Source organism: Balaenoptera acutorostrata, chromosome 18 (assembly GCF_949987535.1).
Source record: "Balaenoptera acutorostrata chromosome 18, mBalAcu1.1, whole genome shotgun sequence".
NCBI classification, from domain to species: Eukaryota; Metazoa; Chordata; class Mammalia; order Artiodactyla; family Balaenopteridae; genus Balaenoptera; species Balaenoptera acutorostrata.
Genome location: NC_080081.1, coordinates 29,578,340 through 29,601,482, shown reverse-complemented (window position 1 = coordinate 29,601,482; position 23,143 = coordinate 29,578,340). Strand labels below are relative to the sequence as shown.

General features: G+C 33.8%; 1 protein-coding gene across 14 annotated transcripts in view; it reads right to left on the bottom strand.

Annotated features, from left to right (window-relative positions):
* Nucleotides 1-23,143, bottom strand: part of MYCBP2 (MYC binding protein 2) — a 272,533-nt gene that overhangs the window by 119,822 nt on the left and 129,568 nt on the right. For all 14 annotated transcript variants that reach the window (XM_057532563.1, XM_057532564.1, XM_057532570.1 and 11 more), the window contains 10 exons: nt 22,968-23,051; nt 21,687-21,783; nt 18,247-18,439; nt 17,450-17,724; nt 13,964-14,185; nt 10,355-10,546; nt 6,691-6,897; nt 5,748-5,879; nt 3,939-4,117; nt 1,342-1,484 (listed from right to left, as the gene is read on the bottom strand). In XM_057532563.1, coding sequence (XP_057388546.1) covers nt 1,342-1,484; nt 3,939-4,117; nt 5,748-5,879; nt 6,691-6,897; nt 10,355-10,546; nt 13,964-14,185; nt 17,450-17,724; nt 18,247-18,439; nt 21,687-21,783; nt 22,968-23,051 — 1,724 coding nt within the window. The remainder of the gene's footprint in view (nt 1-1,341; nt 1,485-3,938; nt 4,118-5,747; nt 5,880-6,690; nt 6,898-10,354; nt 10,547-13,963; nt 14,186-17,449; nt 17,725-18,246; nt 18,440-21,686; nt 21,784-22,967; nt 23,052-23,143) is intronic.

Genomic DNA, 23,143 nt, shown 5'->3' with positions numbered 1-23,143 from the left:
CTTATAAAGGACCCGGCACTATTCTAAGGGCTTTACATACATTATCTCAATTAATCCTTACAATAAGGTACTTTTATTATCGCCCCTTTTTAGAAGTGGAAACCAAGGCACACAGTGTTTAAGTATATTATCCAAAATCATACACATGTAAAATGACAGAGCCAGAATTAGAACTTAGGGTAACAGTCATGATTTTAAACCACTAATCTTGGTGCAACACATAGGTATATTTCTGTCATTAGGCAAACTACGTAATCTTTGTGTGCAGGTTACTCATCTGTAAAAGAGGATAACAATACTTCCCTCACTGGATGTTGTGATGATTCAGTGAGTTAATACATGTAAAATGCTTAGAACAATGCCTGCACATATTAAGTACTCCAAAAATGTTTGCTGTTATTAGCTATATTGCCTTCTATTTTTTCCAAGGAAAAAGCACTTTGCTGATGGACATTTTAATTATTTCTCCATGAACATGGTGCTGGGAAGATAAGTTGAATCTACGTTATGAAGACCTTTATACTGAAGGCCAATTATTTCCTAATACTTGTTTCTAGATCTGCTGTTGCATCAGAGTAGGCTGGGCAATAGTTTCTTAGTTCAGCCTAAACCCCTAGTTTGGATGGACCAAATATTCTTTATTTTCAGCAAGTTTCTCAGGTGATTCTGATGTGCAACTACATTTAGGAACAAATGTTATAGCTAACAGTAATGTTTTTGTAAATGTAACTCTGCTGCCAGTGTGGAAGATGCCTAGATAACTAGATGGGGAGTGGGGGAAAAGTGGCAGGGAGATTATTAGGATGTTATCAACCCATGAAAAAGAGGACATGTGCTTGAACCATGGCAGCTTGAACTATGGGAGAACAGATAGAGAGGAGAATACGAACTGGAGAGCTTCCAGTGGAAGAATTTACAGAACTCAAATGAGACAAGTGAATCTGGGGAGATGTTTGGGATTACCCAGACCTTTGGATGAATGGTGATACTATTACTAGAAACAGAACACGCAGAAGGAAAAACAGGTCTAAAGGAGAAAACAAAATGCTTGTTTAGACTACTAAAAGAAGCAAAGACTCAGTTTAATCAAGAGTGTTTCTCTTAATGGGCTAACTAAGAAAACTACAGTATAAAATAATTACTTCTGAACATTCTAAAAAATTCTGCATTAGTGTATGGAGAGTATGGCTGATCCGAAATTAATGTACGTATATGTGTAGATCTATAATGAATAAAACCCTCTGGGATTCTACAAGATGGTTCTTCTTCAGTAGCTCTGTGTATAAGTTGGGGAATAAAGAATCTAAAATATCACTATTAAGGAAGTAAAAGAAGTCTTACCATCCACGGCAAGAGCTCTGTGCAAGAGGTCTTTTGCAGCTCGAACAACAGTGCTTACCACAGAGAGAGCTCTGCTACAGTTTTTATCTTCTTCATTGGCTTTACTCAGAAGTTGAGATTGTAAATCTCCATCGAATTCACTCCTATAACATGAGTAACACGTGAGATCGTTTTACATGGTGGGTAAAACACAATCTAACTCTAGGAATCATATCTGGATCACAGCTCATTTAAGTTAAAAAAGTTAAAGTCAAAAAAAGTAAATATAGAGCTATATAGTTTTAAGGAGTAATAGGGCTTCAAAGAAAAATAAAGCCTGATAAGGGCACAAAGTTATTTTAAATAAGATCATGATGCAACTGCTATTTAAACAAAGGCCTGAATTGTGTTAAAAAAAGATCTGAGCTGAGAGAAAAGAACAGTAAGATAAAAAAAAAGAACAGTAAGATAAAGGTGCAGACAGGAACAAGATGGGGGAGTTCAAGGAATAGAATGAAGACATAGAATGTCCTCACTCTATTCCTTGAACTCACCCATCTTGTGAGTTCCTTGAGCTGGAATGAAAGGAGAAACAGTGTGTGTGACTAGAATGAAAGGAGAAAGAGTGAAGGGTGACAGGTGGGCAAGGTAAATAGGAGTCAGATCACATGAGCTTTAAACACCACAGTAAAGACTACATTTTATCCTGGAATGGGAAGGGGAAGCTATGAGGGGAATGTGAGCAAGGGCAGAACTTGATACGATTTACATTTCTCTAAGGTCACTCTGGCTGTGCGGTGGAGGACAGACTGTAGGAGAGCAGCAGTGAAAGGAGGGAGACTTGTTTGGAAGCTCTTTCCTCTAAGATCCAGTTATCCGGGTAGTTACCCAGGTCGGAGTGATGGTTTGGTCTAGACTGTTAATTATGGGAGCGGTAGAAAAGGTCAGATGTAGGACATTTTAAAAGTACAGCTGCCAAGACTTACTGACGTAAAGCGTGAGGGAAAGAGGGATGTCACGAATGCCCCCAAGGTGTTTGCTGTACCTGTGGATGGGGAGGAGCACTGTGGACGAGTACCACTAAGACGTCTATTAGCCAACCGTAAAGAGGATGTGTGTGTGGTACAGTGGTTAAAGGTGGGTCATCTGGAGTCCAATTTCCTGCCTACAGACCCCAGGACCATAATTTACTATGAGTGAGACTTCAGGCAGGTTGTTAAGCCACTCATCTGTAAAGGAGGGATAGGAAACTGCCCACCTCACAGGAGTTCCTGTGAGGACTGACTGAGCTAAGACAAGGAATGCCCTCAGAGCACCGCGTGGCATAAAGGAAGTGCTCAGTACACAGGAACTCTCATCATCATCTCCATTACTGTCACTCAGATGAAGATATCAGAGGGACCTGGATATTCATTCCAGGGCTCAGAGGAGATGGAAGCTAGAGATATAAACTTGGGAGCCATCAGAGTAGCATGGTTTTTATAGTCAAGTGATTTTAATCTTTTAAAACTTAATTAATTAAAATTTAAAGCTGAAGATATTTAAACCTTGGTGGAAAATATCAAAATATCAAAAACACTGTATTTTGTGTAAGATGTAAAGTCTGGACAGCAGATGCTTTTAAGGGGCTCTCCAGCTTTTCGAAACATATCACTCATCTTTTGTGCCTGATATGGTTTCCAATCTACATTTTGAGAAAGCGAATAATGTACGGTTTACTGTGGGGCTATGTAACAGAAAAGGTTTTTCATTAGGGTAAAAAGATTAGAAAGCTTCTGTATCTCAGCAGCAACATGCCACTATGTAGCTATTTAATGCTATTTCTATTCTATCTTACATGGAGAAAGAAAGCAGATCATCTACATCTAGGGAAAAACATTTTGTTCTAACTGCCTAGGCAGCGTCCTCTTGACTGTTTACGAAGGAAACAGAGGAAGTAGTAAGCCTCTGAAAGTGATATGCAACTTCAGTGATTTGATGTCAAGTCAGGCTGAGGACCAATGTGGTGAATGGTACTCACTACTACCTATGATTCCAGCTAAGTTGCTAAAAGAAAAATTCAGACTCAGTGAGAAATGTATATTTAAAAGTGTTTTTTTAACTCAAAATTGTTGTAATTCTTTGTTTTCCACTGTTTACCTAAGGAATGGCTTTAGTTAAAAATATGAGAAACACATCATTATATATTCTAGGGCTCCAAGGACTAGGTTCACAGACACCAAAATATTTTGCAGACTGGATAACTGGTTCAAGGTAACAACAATACTTTGGCAGAGATGATTTGATCATTAACTTTTGGTATTTAAAAAAAAAAATGAATAAATTCCATTAAAATTTGAAAATGCAGACCACAAAACTACAAAAGTGACAACAAACAGCACATATGCCCAGTACATAAACATTTCAAAAATATTAAAGAAATAAGACAAAGAACATTTTAAAGTAAACACTGAATTTACATATGAAAATGAGATCTTTTTATACAAATCAGCAAGTGCAATGAAGATATGCTGTATATTTCAATTATCACTGCCCACTTAGCGTTTTGTACCTTGGTAGTAAATTGCACATGTTCTACCACTGTAGTATAGCTCCCTGATCTCTATACACACACATACCTGTAGTAGAGGATCTGTGGAATCTGTCCTCTGGTTTGATTTGTGCCGTTACTACTCAAGCTGCACGTGCTGAATGTAAATGTCACGCCATCAGGACACTGAACCGTGGTCATTCCTCCATCTCCGTTTGCTGTGCGGCTTCCATAGTTTCTCAAGCGCACAGCATATTTAACATTTTCCTTCACGATAAAGATGTAAGGCACGTTTATACTTATTCATAAAGTACAGAGGATATATAAAACGAGCTCTAGCAGCAAACTGGGCAAATACAGTTGAGCCTTGAGCATCACAGGTTTCAACTGTCTGGGTTTACTTATACGGGACTTTTTCCAACAGTAGATATTACGGTACTACCCGACCCGAGGTTGGTTGAATCCACACATGCGTAACCAGTATAGGGAGGTATAAAAAGGGCTGACTATAAGTTATACTTGGATTTTCCACCGTGAGGAGGGTCAGCACCCCTAATCCCCACGTTGTTCCGGGGTCAACTGTATAATGAATTTGTCATATTTATAGACAATTTGGTTAAATGAGTTTTTTTAACGAATCAAACAGAGTGATAACTAACACTTATTGATGTTTATTATTTAACAGAAACTGTCCTGAGTACTTTCTGTAATTTACTTTAATTAAATTAATCCTTAAAATGACCTCATAAGGTTAAGTGCCATTATTATCCCTATCTTACAGATGAGGACTCTGCGGCACAGAGAAGTTAAGTAACTTGCCCAAAGTCACACAGCTAGTAAGTGATGAAACTAGGATTTAAATACAGGCCGTGGGGCTCTAGTTCCTGCCTCTAGTTCTTAATCACACTGTAAAAAATATTAGCCATAATAAAAGATTTTAAATACATGAATTAATATTTTCCTTTGACGCGTTTAACTTTTCAAACAGTTTTAAATATGGGAAAAAATAATGGTGAATCCATTATATTTTTATTTTAAGAGAGACATTCAGAGACAGAAATAGACAGGCACACAGACATGGAAAAAAAATATCCGTAAGAAAAAGTTGTCCAAAACAAGATTCACTGTATATAGAAAATGTAAGACATAGATACTGGCGCCTAATGATCCATGACATAAACTTCATAATGATGGGTTTCTTTTTGTTTGTTTTTTGGTATCGCTTATGCTTTTGATGAAGTAACTGATGAACTTACCTCATCCAAAGTTCTGCTGTATAATAAAAATTATTATAGTTGGATTCAGAATTACCCTATTAATTATTACTTTAATGTTAAGTAAAATCTGTTTTGCTAAATAGTTATTTTCTGCGAGACATTCAAATTATATAAAATAATAATAACTTTAATAGTTATTTAATATGATCTGTTAAGATCACTGGCTCTTTACATGAGTTTTGGCACAACAGGAGAAGAAAAACAGGAACTAATATGTATTGAGTTTCTAATATATTGTGCTAGACATGGAGGCAAGTACCTTATTCCATTCCTTAGTTTAATCTGAACAACACTACAATGGAGGTATTATTCTTCCCAATGTACAAATCAGCCTCAGAGTGGGCAAATGATGACATAGCCAATGTCTTAGAGCTAATATTTGGAGGAGCAGGTATCTGAAGCTAGGTTTGTTTGACTCCAGAAACTATGGATACTTTCCACTATACCAGACTTGAAGAGATCTTTTGCAAAAATAGAATATAATACAGTACAGTATCAGGAATATAGTTGGTACTCTAGAAACATTTAAAGGACTACATATAGGAATACTTTTCACTATTTTTTAAGTAAACTCATAATAATACATCCTATTTACAAAAGAAACATACTGTTAAAATTACCTTTAAAGGAACAACTTTGTCAAGTCTGATTTCAGCTATATCACTGGGTGAATCATCTGTTGTATAAGTTCCTTTGACTAATTCTAGAGATGTCCATCTGTGAGAATGAGTTGAATCCCCTGCATGTTCACTCTAATTAAAACAAAACAAAACCCACATGCTCTTAATTTCATTAAATGAACATTCTGACTTATCAATGATTGTTTTTAAGAGTTTATTTCCTTTGGTCCTCTAAAACTGTTCATTTTTATCTGATTTCCTGAGGCATCTACAAATTATATCATATAAATAGGCTTTTTCATCTGTCTTAAAATGATTCCCCCTTCTTCATAAGGATGCTATATCTAATTATAGAGCCTAATGAGGTAAGGAAATAATTCAAATTAATTGCTCAAAAGAAGCAAAATACAGATATAATGTTATTTACCAGCAAATGATTTGTATGCTACCTGTCTGTCTCATTTTAATAAAACTTTGTAAAACTCAGGCACTTTAAAAAATTTATAGTGGATACAGCAAGATACTGCTAATTCAGTCAGTACCGCTATCTTTACTAAGAATCATCCACTGGCACTCTGACAAAATTGCTTAATCACTGATACAGGTAATAATACCAGTCTGAATATTGTTCTTGTTTCCTGAAATACTACAAAAGCAAAAAAATTACTCAAGATTTATAATCAGAGGCTTAGCTATATAATTTCTAGTTTTTTTCATTTAAAATCCTCCCAGGAAGTGCAAAAAACATGAGGCAAGAGCGATCCAAAATGGCACATGAGCAATCATGTAGAATCGCTCCCTTTCAATTTCTCTAATGTCGTCCATCTATGACTAATCTGCTAAGCCCTCAAGGATGTGGACCACTGTACTGTCCATTATAATGATGATATGTCCTGACACACAACCCACACAGCAAGAGGAACACTGTAAGAGTGGTACTCACATCATCAACCAACACCTCTAATTCATATTCATGAATTCCACCTCCTCCATAGACAGAAAAACCAACCACAACTATTCCAGGTTTGTCTACTGAAAAACAGATTGCATCTGGGGACCCATTCCCAGTGTTCCAACTTCTCCCCTGACTTGTCTTTGTGAATCGGTTAGCACTGGCTTTAACGGAGTGGAGAGAATTAAGCCCATCAACCTGTGAACAACGAAAGCAACTACATCAGTAGTCTGGACCTGAGCGTTACTAATATACCTTTAACAAAACTATCCAAAGGTTTCTAGGAAGTTCAGTAAAATAACCTACCTTTAACAAGAGGGTTTAAACCTTCCTACAGGTACATTCCAATAAGAGATTAACAAAGAATAAAATCAGATTTTATTATTCTACATTCACAAATCAGTATCATGTGACAGTATATTTTTTTAGTCATGTTAAACTATACTTTTCACTTAATTTATGTCATAACTATAAACTTCTGATTAAGTTATCACAATCATAACATATGCATGAATTATCATTCACTTTGCAAAGAGATACCAAAAATTTCATCAATAGTTTATAGACCAATAGTTTTCAAACTATGCTACACATAGAACACTAGGAGTGCTGGACAGATGGATATTCAAGAAAGAGGCGAACTCAAGGTTCCCCTCTTCAGTCAGACCATCCTTCCTCTTATCTGTGAGTTTTCAAGCTAAGACGTCATTGCAGAAAATGTTCTGTGCCTTAAGTCTGAATATCACTAATGTATATTATGATAACTTAGCAGTCAATATGTGAAAATACACACACACACACACACACAAGTACAACATCATTAATTACAGACTTTGATTAGAGAGGATCAGAGCACTTATTTTGGTTCGAAACTATCCTTTTAATTATAGAGCCTGCTTCTTATCTAAGTTGGCTGCAGAAGTCTGAAAGACCTACAAGAGTTAAAAATTCAAACTCTTAGAAGAAAACATAGGCAGAACACTCTATGACATAAATCACAGCAAGATCCTTTTTGACCCAGCTCCTAGAGAAATGGAAATAAAAACAAAAATAAACAAATGGGACCTAATGAAAGTTAAAAGCTTTTGCACAGCAAAGGAAACCACAAACAAGACGAAAAGACAACCCTCAGAATGGCAGAAAATATTTGCAAATGAAGCAACTGACAAAGGATTAATCTCCAAGATTTACAAGCAGCTCATGCAGCTCAATAACAAAAAAACAAACAGCCCAATCCAAAAATGGGCAGAAGACCTAAATAGACATTTCTCCAAAGAAGATATACAGATTGCCAACAAACACATGAAAGAATGCTCAACATCATTAATCATTAGAGAAATGCAAATCAAAACTACAATGAGATATCATCTCACACCGGTCAGAATGGCCATCATCAAAAAATCTACAAACAATAAACGCTGGAGAGGGTGTGGAGGAAAGGGAACACTCTTGCACTGTTGGTGGGAATGTAAATTGATACAGCCACTATGGAGAACAGTATGGAGGTTCCTTAAAAAACTACAAATAGAACTACCATACAACCCAGCAATCCCACTACTGGGCATATACCCTGAGAAAACCATAATTCAAAAAGAGTCATGTACCAAAATGTTCATAGCAGCTCTATTTACAACAGCCAGGACATGGAAGCAACCTAAGTGTCCATCATCGGATGAATGGATAAAGAAGATGTGGCACATGTATACAATGGGATATTACTCAGCCATAAAAAGAAACGAAATGGAGTTATTTGTAGTGAGGTGGATGGAGTCAGAGTCTGTCATACAGAGTGAAGTAAGTCAGAAAGAGAAAAACAAATACAGTATGCTAACACATATATATGGAATCTAAGGAAAAAAAAAAAAAAGGTCATGAAGAACCTAGTGGCAAGACGGGAATAAAGACACAGACCTACTAGAGAATGGACTTGAGGATATGGGGAGGGGGAAGGGTAAGATGTTACAAAGAGAGAGAGTTGCATGGACATATATACACTACCAAACGTAAAATAGATAACTAGTGGGAAGCAACCGCATAGCACAAGGAGATCAGCTCTGTGCTTTGTGACCACCTAGAGGGGTGAGATAGGGAGGGTGGGAGGGAGGGAGATGCAAGAGGGAAGAGATATGGGAACATATGTATATGTATAACTGATTCACTTTGTTATAAAGCAGAAACTAACACACCATTGTAAAGCAATTATACTCCAAGAAAGATGTTAAAAAAAAAAAGAATGTATTAGATGGATGATTTTCCATAAGGGCACCAAAAAAAAAAAAAAAATTGAAGTTTATGATTCTAGCAAGAATGACAAACTCCTCTGAGGAAAAAAAAAAAAAAGGATATCTAAGACAGGACCTTTAGAAACTCCCAAGGATGTATATTAGGCACTTGCAATTTGGGGCATTCCTTTTCATTAGAAAAGTAAGTTTACAGGGGATTACTACATAGCAAATTTCTGACGGGGACTGAGGCATTATAAACTTTCTCCTCCACGGTCTAGTACAAGAGGGAAGCATATTATAGGCTGAATGAATAAGTGAAAAAGAAAATTAAAATGTTCTCACCAGGGTTTCACCTCCTAGGCCAGGGTGAGATACTAAAATCTGTTCAGGTATGTGTAATCATTTAGAAATCCTGAAGGCTAAATTCTCACTATGAATCAGTAATGAGTGTAGACTGAATGGATTAATTGAGAATAGATTCTGAAATAAGTCTGTTTAAGTAAGTAAAAGCAAAGACTAGGAATTATAAAAGTAAAATAGAAGTTCCTTTGCAAGAAACGAGAGACCTGGGGTCAATCAGTACATCCTGGTTATTAAACATTCATTTGAATGATACAAGATATTTCACATTATGACATGATTTTCAAAAGCAATCTACCATCTACTTTTTCAGGGAAAAAACAGAAATAGTCACCAAATTCAGTCAAAACATTTAGATAAGTTATAAAACAGAGTGAGCAGGGCAGTGAACTGGTGAAAAATAATTACTTTACAAAAATGTAAAGGTACTTTAAAATGTTTCAAAGTGGTTTCCTCAAACATATTAATATTTGATCCTTTTAAAACTCTGTAATAACAGCTGTACAACAACGTGGATGTACTTAATGCCACTGAACTATACACATAAACATGATTAGAATGATAAATTTTTTGTTACCTAATTTACGACAATTAAAGAAAAACCTTTGTGATATAGGTGAGATAAAAATTATTATTCCCATTTGACATATGTGTTTGTCTAGGGTCAATCAAGTTGGCAGAGCTAAGGTTTGGACCTCTTTACCTTTTCCACACCGCATATTCATTAGTAGTCCTACTTCTATTTCTCATTACCCAGCAGTGGGAACTATTTTTGCTTTTATTGGGACATGGTGGTGGGTTGTGCAAGGGGGCAGTTGAGGGGAAAATGTATGCTTTGTATTACTGCAACATCCTGGGTAAACTGGTGAGAGAGAGGAAGCAAAGAAGAGCAGAGAAGAGGAATAAGGAAGGGAGAGAAAAAAACAAAAAACAAAACCCCCAAAACAGCCTAGCTTCAATGTTTTCTCTTAACAAAAATTAGTTTCTACAAAGCCAAAATATATGAAAAAAGAAACAATGTGGAGAGTTTAAACATGTGCTCATTATCCAATATCAAAATGTAACATTACTTCAGATCCCAGGGCTGATGCTGTCAGTTCGCTGACAATACTGGCCAGTAATCCACAAGTGTTGGAGACCAGGTGGGAGGAGAAGAGCTCGTTTTCTCTCCTCAGGCTGTTCCTGACTGGGAGCACGACAATGACCAGCATTTTCTCCAGAACTTCACGGAAGCTTGTCATCCCTGAGATATTCTCTTCATTCTAGGATACATGAAAATAAAACGTTCTAAGATATTGCTTTATTTTCCTTCACATGAGTACTCAATTGCAAAATCTTGTCTTTCTAGATGACACCTTTAAAATTCAGATTTGAGTCTATGTCTTTGTATCTATCCAGTTGTATGTGGAGTCACTATATCTACTTTTCCCATAGAAGTCCTTTTTTAAGTTATCAGTCCCTGGGCATCATAAAAGTACCACACATTTACAAGGTATCTGTGTTTTTATTAACCTAGGGTCATTTTCACTTACCTTCTTATTTATATACTTTTCAGTAAGAATCATACATGACAGAAAAAAACTCTTCCTACTTAAAAAGCTATTTCTATAGGACAAAATTCCAAACTGAGATTGAAATAATTTCTGGTATGGAATAATATAATGATTTCTGATTTAAAGGCAAAGCAAACTGAGAAATAGTCTATACAAATCTGTTTTCTAATAAAATTCTTTCTGTACATGCATGTAACAAAAATATGGAGTTGTTCAATAAATATTTCTGTGCAGCTTTACAATTCCTATTGTACTTGATTTCAGAAGTGAAGATAAGAAATTCCAACCCCTACCAATGAAAAACTTTCAAAATAAGAAATTACAGAGTCCCATTAAAGACCAGTGAGAAAATACTTTTTTTTCCAGAAAAAAAAGGGGAAAAGATGAATAATTTAATTGATATCCAGCATGAACACTCTTTATCTCTTTTACCATCCTCAATATCTTTTAGTTCACTGTGAACAGAGAACAAGATGCATTCAGTTTCATCAGAGGGCCAGTCGTGACCAATGACCCTTTCAGCTGTCCAGTGGACTAGGGAATCAAACAATTTGGGATCTAGTTCCAGTTTTTTCATAGTGCCTCAACCTCATCTGTAAAATCGGGGGAACCATTTGCTATGAGTACGTTATCAAAAAACACTTTGTTGCCCCTGAGCAAGCAACTTCTTCCGTAATACTTACATTCCATATTGCATTACAAGGTATCGCAGGTTCAACAGATTTCATAGTCATAAAAATCTCAAGGTGGAAAACGGTCTTAAATCACTCTCCCCAAGACAAACCAAATATATAAATGAGTGTACTTTCAATCCATTAGAAAAAATTAAGTAACTTTTCAGTTAAAATCATCATGAGCATTATTATGAATCACTCTCAACAATGTGCACAATCTCTCATATTTTCTTAATGTCCAATCTTAGGCTGAAAATACAAAGTTACTTAGAGATAATCTTCAATCTTTAAGTTATTTCTACTATCTTTGAATAAAATTTCCATAACATTTAGGTCAGTATCCTATGTAATTAGTCTTCCTGGATTTAAAATAATCAGTTCTTGATTCTGTTAAAATTATAATTCTTCTATCCTTTACATCACTTTCATTCTCCAAAAACTTTACTTCTTGGAACATCTCAGAAAATTAGCTTTGGATGAAACTTAATCCCCAAGTGTACTCCATAATCAGTAATCTAGAAGGGTTTTCTTTGGGGGGTGGGGCATAGGGGTGTGTGTGGAGTGCATTTATCCAGTTACGTCCACTTAAGTTTCTAACTAGTAATTAAAAGATTAATACGAGAAGCTTCCCGTAAAATCTTAACATGGAATCAAGAGTGCCAATATGTTTTAGTTAAAGGGCAAAAAAAAAAAAAAATATATATATATATATATATATATATATATATATATATATATAAACACATTACTGCCACTAAGATTTTAGCAAAAGGAACTCTTATTCACTAGTGGTGGGGAATGTAAGCTGACATTAGCTTTCTGGAGGGCATTTTGGCAATTTTAGCAAAGTCTTAACGTGTTCTCCTTTGACTTAAGAATTTTCCACTCCTGAAGATTTATTCTGGAAAAATCACTGTGTATACACATAAAAATATAGTCAATGATATTTTCAGTTGCATTGTTTAAAATACTGAAATATTGGGAAAATCTAAAAATATATATAGAGAAAGGATTGGTTGACTATATTATGCTACATCCAAATGGTAGAATTCTATATTATCCACTAAAAAGAGGGTAGAAGAATATATAATAACCAGGACATATCTTCAGAGAATGTTAATACAGACATGCAAATATGCAATTATTAATTTTAATAATTACCAAATGTTAGCAGTTCTCAAAAAATTTTTTTTAATATTTTGAACTTTTACTGTATTTTTAAGGAAAACACTGCAACACTAAAGGGAATTTAAAAAGAAAAACACAGATTATCCATAACTTTATTACCTAAATATTATTTTTACTTCCAATATTCTCTTTCAAAATATGCAGGTTTTTGCATACATATTTTACATAGTTTGTCATCATAGTGTATATATATACTTTGGTTTCTGACTTTTTATTTTAAAAACTTAAAAACATCTGCTTTGATATTAAATGTAAATGTAGTTATTTTTCATGGCTGATAGAACCATATTCTATCAAGTTGATATATCCAAATTCAACTATTTCACTTAAACAAGGTTAGTAGGTTTCCTCATAGTCTCACCAGCACAGGAGCTTTATAAGAGAAAAAATTTATTTGTCCTAATTTTTTACAAATATATTGATACCTTGATAGAACTTTCACCCACATTTAATTACTAGTAAGGCTGAAAATTTTCCCATGCTGCCTTACTCTCTAAATTCCCTCTTATATTTACTTTTATTATTTCTACTGAGATCCTACAAAGGTATTATATTAACTGCAAATTTTCTTCCCATTCTGCTATTGTCCTGTTTTGTTTCTGTATGTCATTGAAATTTTTCTCATAATTTTTCTGTTTCTTCAGTCAACAGAAAATTGCTACTGTACACTAATTGGGATAACTGTTCTATTTTCTACTCTTTTTTTTTTTTGCTTTAATTTTAAAGATTACTTCTCATCAAACTTGTTAGTAATTATATATGGTTTTCATGTATATTTAATTTTTCTCCACAATGCTTTCTAATAAACCAGAAGCAGTTACTAAACAATGTTTCCTATGACTATTGTTTTATAATACTTAACATACCAAAATGTTATAGAAAAAAATGTTTTAAAAATTATTTATTTCCCTAAAATTCTATCTTGGCAATCTAGAATACTATATTAGAATATAAAAGTTTGCTTATAGTATCCGCAATTTTTTAAATGGTTCAGCAAAAAACAAACATACAGGAATTTATCTCATAACTCTATCAAGTTCTTTATAGGTTAGGGATCATTTAAAATGAAAAATGAGAGAAAAAAGATTGCTCACTTACAGGTAAACAGAGAAATTTTTTTTTCTTAATTTTAACTCTTCTCGTAAAACTCATAATTATTTGGTAAATATACGTGCTGATACAGAAGAATAAGCACCAAGCTAGGTATGTCTCCGTTTACAGTTTTATTGCGTCAATATAAAAGATATTTCAGAAAAAGACCTACCTGGCTGAGTTTTTCCATGTGTGCTACCAGAAGGGGAAAACGGTGAACCAGTGTTGAGTCATTCTCTGTGCTAACTTGTTTAACGATTGATCGTAGCAGTACTTCTCCATCATATGCAATAGGGAAGATAGAAGTCAGCTTAACAGAAGTGTGACACAGAGCTGACATCACAGCTGCAAGGAGCCGGCTACTTGATGTCTTGAAGTTTGCCTCTTGAATATCCTTTTGAAAACAAAAATATACACCCCACTAAAGAAATACTGCATCAATATTATCCAAGTTTTTGGATATATAAAAGATAAACAACCTTTTATAACAAAATTTTCTAGCACTCAGTCACTTTAATTGTCTTGTTACAGGATAATATTATATCAACACTTTTAAACACAGTTAAGTTACTACCCAATGAAGCTGGAAAATCACCAAATATGGTCAAGAAAAGTCAGCCTCCTGTACTATTTATGTGTTTATATATCCTCAGAATCACAGTCATCTCTAGCTTGATTCTCAAAGAGTGACACCAAAAAGGTCCCAATTAGTATACATTAAAGTCATCTCCAGTAACAAGCACTAAAACTATTTTCTTCAAATAATAAATGATTTAAATTGTAAGTCTGTGCTACTACAAGAAGACATTTCTCTAATGTTAATGTAGCATAATGTTATTAGGCTACTACAACAGCATTTCACTATGGGCACAAAATTATGTCATCACATTACACAGTTTATTCAGAAAATTTAGTACCACATTTGGTAAGATTTCATAACAAAGTATTAAAGACTTATCAACACAGGATATTCTAATTCACAAAAATCATGTACACTTTACTTAGTTCATCAAATTGTACATTCAAAATGTATTAGGAGGATACAGCTCATGTTAGGTGTTCTCACAACAAAGAAATAAAACTTTTTAAGTGCCAGGAAAAATAAACTCAGTGTGCAAATAGCTCAAAAAAATAATAAAAACAAAGTTGCCTATCTGGATGTCATTATTGCAATAACCTTTCCACTCGGCTGGGAAAGGTTACTGGAGTTACCTTCTAACAGTGAATTTTTTGGTGACGGTGTGGAGGGCAGGGGGTTGGTGGTGTGAGAACTTCCCATACAACGTTAAACAGAAATTGTGAGAACGGACACCTTGTGCCTTGTTCTTAAACTTAGGGGAGCAATCAATATTTCACCATTAAGCGCGATATTAGTTGTACATTTTTTTTGTAGATATCTTTTATTAGGTTGAGAAAGTTTCCTTAAATCTTAATTTGCTGAGTTTTCATTAGCACTGAGTAAGTGCTAATTCTGTCAAATACTTTTTCTGTATCTACTGAGAGGATCATACAGTTTTCCCTCTCTATTCAGTTAATGTGGTTATAATAGCAATTCAAATATCAATTACATTAATTTTTAAACGTAAAACTAACATTGCATTTCTAAGATATACTCCACTTGCTATAATACATACTTTACATTGGTGGATTAGATTTGATAATATTGTTAAGAACTTTTCCATCCATCTTTCTGAGTAATATTTGTCTATAATAATTTTTTTCTTTTACTATCTTTGTCAGGTTTTGGTATCAGGATAAGGCTAACCTGATAAATTAGTTTGGATGTGTTGCCTCCTATATTTTCTGAAAGAGTGTGTAAAACATTGATATTACTTCTTTCTTTTATGTTTAACAGAATTCACCAATGACAATATCTGGGTCTGGAGTTTTCTTTGTGGTAAAGGTTTTAATAATGAATTCAATTTTTTTAACAGAGATAAGGACATTCAGATTATTTATTTCTTGTTGTACCAGTTTTGGTTAGGTTGTATTTTTCAAGATGTTTGTTTATTTTATCTAAAGTTATAATTTATTGGTATAAAGTTGTTTATAATATTCCCTTATAATATTTCAATGTCTGTTGGATCTATAGTGATCTTTCCTATTTCATTCCTGATAATGGTATTTTGTGCTTTTTCCTTCTCTCTTATCTTTCAATCAGACTTTCTAGGAGTTTTAAAATTTTTGTTTTATTTTCAAAGAAACAACTTTTGACGTTGCTAATATTCTCTATTTTCTATTTCATTGATTTTGACTCTTGATTATTTTGATCCTTTCCTTATTACTTTCTTCTTACATTGGGTTTGATTTGCTCTTCTTCTGGCTTCTTAAGGTAGAAATTTAGATCACTGATTTTAAACTTTTCTTCTTTGCTAGTAGTATAAGCATTTAAAACTACAAATTTTTTCTCTAAGCAACACATTGGCTACTTCTCATAAATTTTGATATATTTTTATCTTCAGTGTGAAAAATTTCTAATTTCCTTTGGAATTCTTCTTTGATTCACTGGTTACTCAGAAGTGTTGTCTATTTTCCAAATATTTGGTGTTTTCCTTGATATATTTTGCATTTAATTTTTAATTTACTTCTATTGTGGTCTGAAAACACTTTCTTTAAGATTTTTATCTTGTGAAATTTACTAAGACTTATTTTATGACCTGGCATGTAATATACCTTTGTGAACATAATATGTATACTTGAAACAAAAATGTATACTGAACTTGCACATTCTTTTCCATAAATGTCAGTTAGGCCAAAGTGGTGGATAGTGTTGTTCAAATCTTCTGTATCCCAACTGATATTTTTTGTCTAGTTGTTCTATCAATTACTGAAAGAGTTCTACGTTCTATTAATTACTGATAGTCACCAACTATCAACGTGAATTTGTCTACTTCTCCCTTTAGTTCTACCAGTATTTCGCTCAGGGGTTTTGAAACTGATTTGGGGCATACACATTCATGAAGGTTGCAGTTTCCTCATGAGTAAATGAATGATGTTGGCATGCAAATTCATTCGCAGCTCTCTCTCCTGACTGTTTTGGAGATACGGGAGTGGCAGGGGCTACCATGAGCTGTCCTTGCTCTCACTTATAGATTCAAAGAACAACCCAGCAGCTATACAACGTGCCTGCCAATTTTATAATTAAGAAATGATAAAGCAAACAGAAAAAGGTTTTTTAACTTTAATTTTTTTTTTTTTTAAATATTTACTTCTTTATTTATTTATTTTTGGCTGTGTTGGGTCTTCTGTGCGAGTTGGGTTTCTGTGCGAGGGCTTTCTCTAGTTGCGGCGAGTGGGGGCCACTCTTCATCGCGGTGCGCGGGCCTCTCACTATCGCGGCCTCTCTTGTTGCGGAGCACAAGCTCCAGACGCGCAGGCTCAGTAGCTGTGGCTCACGGGCCTAGTTGCTCCGCGGCATGTGGGATCTTCCCAGACCAGGGCTCGAACCCGTGTCCCCCGCATTGGCAGGCAGATTCTCAACCACTGTGCCACCAGGGGAAGCCCCTAACTTTAATTATTTAAGTCACATATACCAAACTGATTTCTTAATTTACCTTTTATACAAGTTAAAAAAACTGAGGCAACTGAAATATATTTTCTTGAAAAGTATTAAGTAGCATAACATATTTTCAATTGACATTTTACAAACTTAAATTACCTGATCCAAACAATTCAGTAGATCACAAAGGCAAGCCCACTGTAAGGCAGGAGTCGGGTAGAAAGAATGAAAACAGGCAGTAAAGGTATTATGACACTCCTGAAGGACAGCTTCTAGGAGACTCAAGGGTTGACTGAGATATCCTTGGGGATCATTATCCAGCTTCACCATGCAGTGATCAACTCCTTCTGACAAAATTTTTCTTAGCAAAGTTCTGGTTTTTCCAATACATTCTGCTAATTTGCTAGTTTCTTCTACAACAGCTTTTCCTGCAGCTTTAAGAGAACAAAGCAGATTGCTAATTAAACAGAATAATAAATATGTATGAAAACATTCAGTACAATTCAAGTAATTTCCTATACGGCTAAAAATCATAAGTATGCATAACCTAGAAATGAAACAATATAGAGATTATGTGTGGTCCAAAATTATTTCTTTTTAAATAGGACTCTAAATAGGAAAACAAAAAAACAAAAAAAAACCCTGCACAGGTTTCAGCATTTAAGTCCAAATCAGTCGTTCAAAATATTTCTGACAGAATCTGTTTATAACAACACCTTATTAGAGTATTTAACTTTAGTCTAACATGACTTTTTGTTATCAGAATGACATGTAATCTATTATATTCTTTATAAGTAAATATACAAGCATCACAGCAAGCCAAGTTTCTCCCCTCAATTCAGGAGTGGATAAATAAAGGCAGCTGGGGATCTTAAACTTTTGGTAATCCCTATATAAACCTTCTCAATGTCTCAAAACATTTTCTCCTCAAAAGTCATTTAAAAACTGCATCATACCTGACACCGGGTAAATTTCACAGGTATAGACACGCAATAACCTCAGACAACAGGTACCCACAAAGCGTAGTCTTTCTAAATCTAGAAGTGTAGCTGTAAACTGGAATCCTTTTAATCCTCTTAGTTCTTCAACTCCTAAGACTAAGGTGGTCCAGCTCCAGTGAAGAATACTCAACAATGACTCAAAACATTCCTAATCCAGAATATGAAAAAAATAGATAACAATTAGTTCAAATGGTACCATAGGTTGAATCAAACGGAAAGATGACATTCAACTTGAAAAGTTTACCTTGAAGTTTGTACTGAGTTTTGGTAGCCCAAATAATAGACATTCTATTAGTTCATTCATTACATTACCATTAGGAATATCTTTGACAAAAAAGGTAAAGTAGTTACGCATCTATAAAGACAACATTCTTCAATATTCACCTATTTAAAAATACATTTTTAAGTTAAAAAAGTTAAAAAACTTTTTAAGTTTTAAGTTGCTACCAACCTATCTAGTTTATCATATAAATAAAGAAAAACACTTATAAACACTTATAAACATGTTTACTTGAAAGATTAAACTCTATATTGTCAGTGTAGTATTATGTATATAAACTAAAAGTATTTTAAGCATTTTAATAATCTTTGAATATAATAAAGTATTACAGTATTAGGTATCAGTGACAATAACAAATAAGTTATTTTTTTCTACATATTAAATTTTACAATACAAACTATAGCCAAATCTTGATAAACAAGTTAACAGAAGATTAAAATTGACTAGAAAATACAAAAACACACTTATTTGGATCTTTAAAAATTCTAGAATATGAGTTTAGGGTGGTGAGCATCCCTTGCCATTCTAGTTGGCCTGTGGGTTTTATCATGTCTTATGATGACAGATACTTGATGAATCTCAAAGTAAAGCACTTATTCCCTCATCTCCACCAAATATCAGTCCTCTGGTGTGGCAAAACCAAGAATAAAGGTTTGTCTTTTAACATTGTAAAGAAATGAACGAATAAGTTTCTTATACAAAGATTACAATTACCTAATGACCACAAACTCACTTAGACATAAATATAAAAGAATTACTATGCACAGATAAAAGAAATCACTGAAAAAGACATAACAGAGGCAAAGATACTTATTTGGATCAAAAGATACCAAACTGATCTTAATACTAAAAGGATGTCAAGGTACCAAGGAGCCAAAGCTCTTAGGAGCCTCTTATTCAAAGCACACCCTCTGTTGGAAGATGAATTTGACATGATATATCAAAATTTAAATGAGCCCACCTCCAGTAGAAATATTCACAGAAGTACGCAAGTATCAAAGACACATATGTACAGATATGGATATACAGTCGGTCCTCTGTATTCACAGGTTTTGCATCTGCAGATTCAACCAACCAGGGATCGAAAATATTCAGAAAAGAAAAAATTCCAGAAAGTTCCGAAAAGCAAAACTTGAATCACTGCCAGCTATTTACATAGCATTTACATTGTATTTGGTATTATATGTAAGTTGGAGATGATATAAAGTACACAGGAGGATGCGTGTAGGTTATATGCAAGCACTGTGCTATTTTATATAATGGACTTGAGCATCCAGGAATTTTAGTATCTGTGGGGGGGCGGTCCTGGAACCAATTCCCCCTCAAATAGCAAGGGACAGCTGTAATAGTGAAAAATGAGAAACAAACAGTCCTCTGGTGGGAACAGAACTGGATAAATTAGAGTACACCATTCTATGGGATACTAAGCAAACATTAAAAAAATTCAGATAGAGCCAAATGTATTAACATGGAATATATCTGTAGCGTATTTGATGAAATTTTTATCATTAATCCAGATAAAACCATAATTCGAAAAGATATATGTACCCCAATGTTCACAGTAGCACTAGTGCTGCTATTACAGATGAACGGAAAAAGAAGGAATGGAAAGGAATGGAATGAAATATTACTCAGCCATAAAAAAGAATGAAATAATGCCATTTGCAGCAACATGGATGGACTTAGAGATTACCATACTAACTGAAGTAAGTCAGACAGAAAGACAAATATCATATATTACTTATATGTGGAATCTAAAAAAAAAAAAAAAAATGATACAGATGAACTTATATACGAAACAGAAACAGACCCATAGACATAGAAAACAAACATGGTTACCAAAAGGGAAAAGGGGAGAGGGATAAATTAGGAGTTTGGGGTTAGCATATACACACTACTATATATAAAACAGATAACCAACAAAGACCTACTGTATAGCACAGGGAATATACTCAATATTTTGTAATAACCTATAAGGGAAAAGAATCTAAAAAAAAAAAAAATATATATATATATATATATATAAAACTGAATCACTTTGCTCTACATCTGAAACTAACACAGCATTGTAAATCAACTATAATTGAATAAAAAAGAAAAAAAAGAAAAATCATGTCATTTGTGAAGTGTTTTACTACCACCTTTAAAAAAAAAGAAATTTGTAAAATGTAATATGCAGAACTTTAAGCATGACCAAAAACAAACAAGAAGACTGTATAGCATACAGTAAACAGAGACTAACAAATTTGTTTATGTACAAAAAATAGTCTGGAAGAATATACATCCGAATGGAAATAGCAGTTATATATGGTGATAAAAGGGTGATGGGAAAAGAACTTCAATATAATTTTAGTATAGTTTTAACCCTATTCCCACCAGGGACGTGTATTAGTTTTGTGGTTTAAAAAAAAAACTAAGAAAAAAGGAAAAAAATGCATTCTCCCTATGCATTTTACTAACATGACAGACTACCAGCTACATTAATAAATCATATTCATATAGAGCCTTACAAATTAAAAAGAATTTTTATATCCCTTAACTCAGAAATTCATAATGATGCTGTGATATAGTCGAGATAACCTTCCTAAGAGTCCTCAACTAACAAATGAAAGAGCAAGAATTTAACCCAGACTTCCTGAGCTGAAACACCATGGTATTTCAATTACATCTTATTGGCTTTCCATTCTACACTGGTAACCCCAATGGCATCATATCTTTAAATGTACGAAGGGGATGGTCAGGTAATTCAACAAAGTCCCCAGTTAGATATACGACCCTTCTACTTAATTCTTTAGCATTAAAGTAACATTCTTGGTTAATATCACTCAACTTTTCCTTCACTTTCTAACTCCTTCAGCATATGTGTTCATACATAATTTATAAGAAAATTCACCATGTATTTCAGAAATAGCAAGGTATGTTAAAATCAGTCAACATCTCTATTTTCCATTATTTAATGTGCATATTCTTTGGCCTGGGATGTCAAAGCTAACATAAACAAATCTGAATTACAAAGCTACGCTAAGATAAACTCTTAGAAAAGTGGCTAAGTGCTAAACATCAAAACAACACTGAGCACTGGACAGAAAAGTTGAAATTTTTTAAACTGGCTTACCACTGAGACAGTTCTTGCAAAAGATCTCTTTAAAATATGTACAGGTTCACTGGTTTGCTGTTTGCCTTTTGTAGCACTGCCATCACTGGTTGGAAGTCTGAAGGTAGCATACACACATAAATTTATGTTGGAAAGTCCACCGACATTTTTCTTCTCAAATATACATTTTTGCAATGGCGAAACAAATTAAACATTTAAGCATTTTTGTTAGGCAAAATCCCAATATGGGGCTTTTTATAAACATTTTCCAATGCTAAGCAAAATTGTTAGCACATAAGTACCTCATCTTCTAAATCTCGCCTTTGTAAGACTGGGTAGTAGGAACTATCTTCTCTTACTAGACAACGTTATGTAACTTATGTTCTCTAGTTAATGTTACTTTTAAATGCTACCATTAACGAGTTACTCAACCACTGTACCCAGGAGTAGTCCAAGCAACCTGTTATGTTCATAATGCTACATATTATAAATACTGACTATAGCAGATTGCATAAAAACAAACAGAAATATCCTCTTGGAAAAAGTGAGGTTATACCATCTAGATTCTTAAAGATATTAGTGTAAAAGATATAGAAGACAGAGAATCACTGTTCTAAAGGTATTGCCTTTGATTTTTACTATTTCAAGTAAGAATGTCACTTTTTAGGGAGGGTTTATATCTATTTAAATTCTTTAATCTAAAAATTATTGCAGTAATCACCTAGATATAGATGGGCACGCACACAGGCATTGTTCCCATATATGTCTCAATTACCATGAAGTAATTAAAATTCTTAAATAATGTTAAAATATAACAGTATTATCATATGAGCAAGTTATTGTTTGATATTTTAATTAAAGGTGGAAATTTTTCAGCAGTAAGAGATTTTCCAATTTATTCCATCACAAGATGAACAGGAAATACAAAAGTGTAGAACAAATCAACCAGGCCTACATCTAAAATCCCCACCTAACACTCAGATTTCATTTCTCTAAGATAAATTTTATTAATTTAAAGTTTAAAACATGCTGAAATTGGTAAATCAATAGATTTAAAAAATAAGTTATTAAAATATCGTTATAGGCATAATACAGATAATCTGAGTCATTAGAGATATTTTATTAAAATTAACTTGAGGTAAAAAAATATTTAAAAATATACAAAACATAAATTAAATGTTTTTATTAAATGTAGCTAAATGCTTCGAATAATTTCTCCCTTATTATGCCATATATTTTATAGTGATCCTAGCTCATTATATTAAAAGAATAAACCATGTTAATTATAAATACGCTAAATACCTGTATAATAATTGAGGTATCTGACCAGCGTTAACATCTGTACCATTATTTGATTTCTTTGAACTCTTAAATTGGAAAACAACCCTAAGAAGAGAAAAAATAACAATGTAACCAAAAACAACAGGATTCAAGATTCATGGAAGGAAATGAAAAGTTTAACAATCATGCTTTCAAAT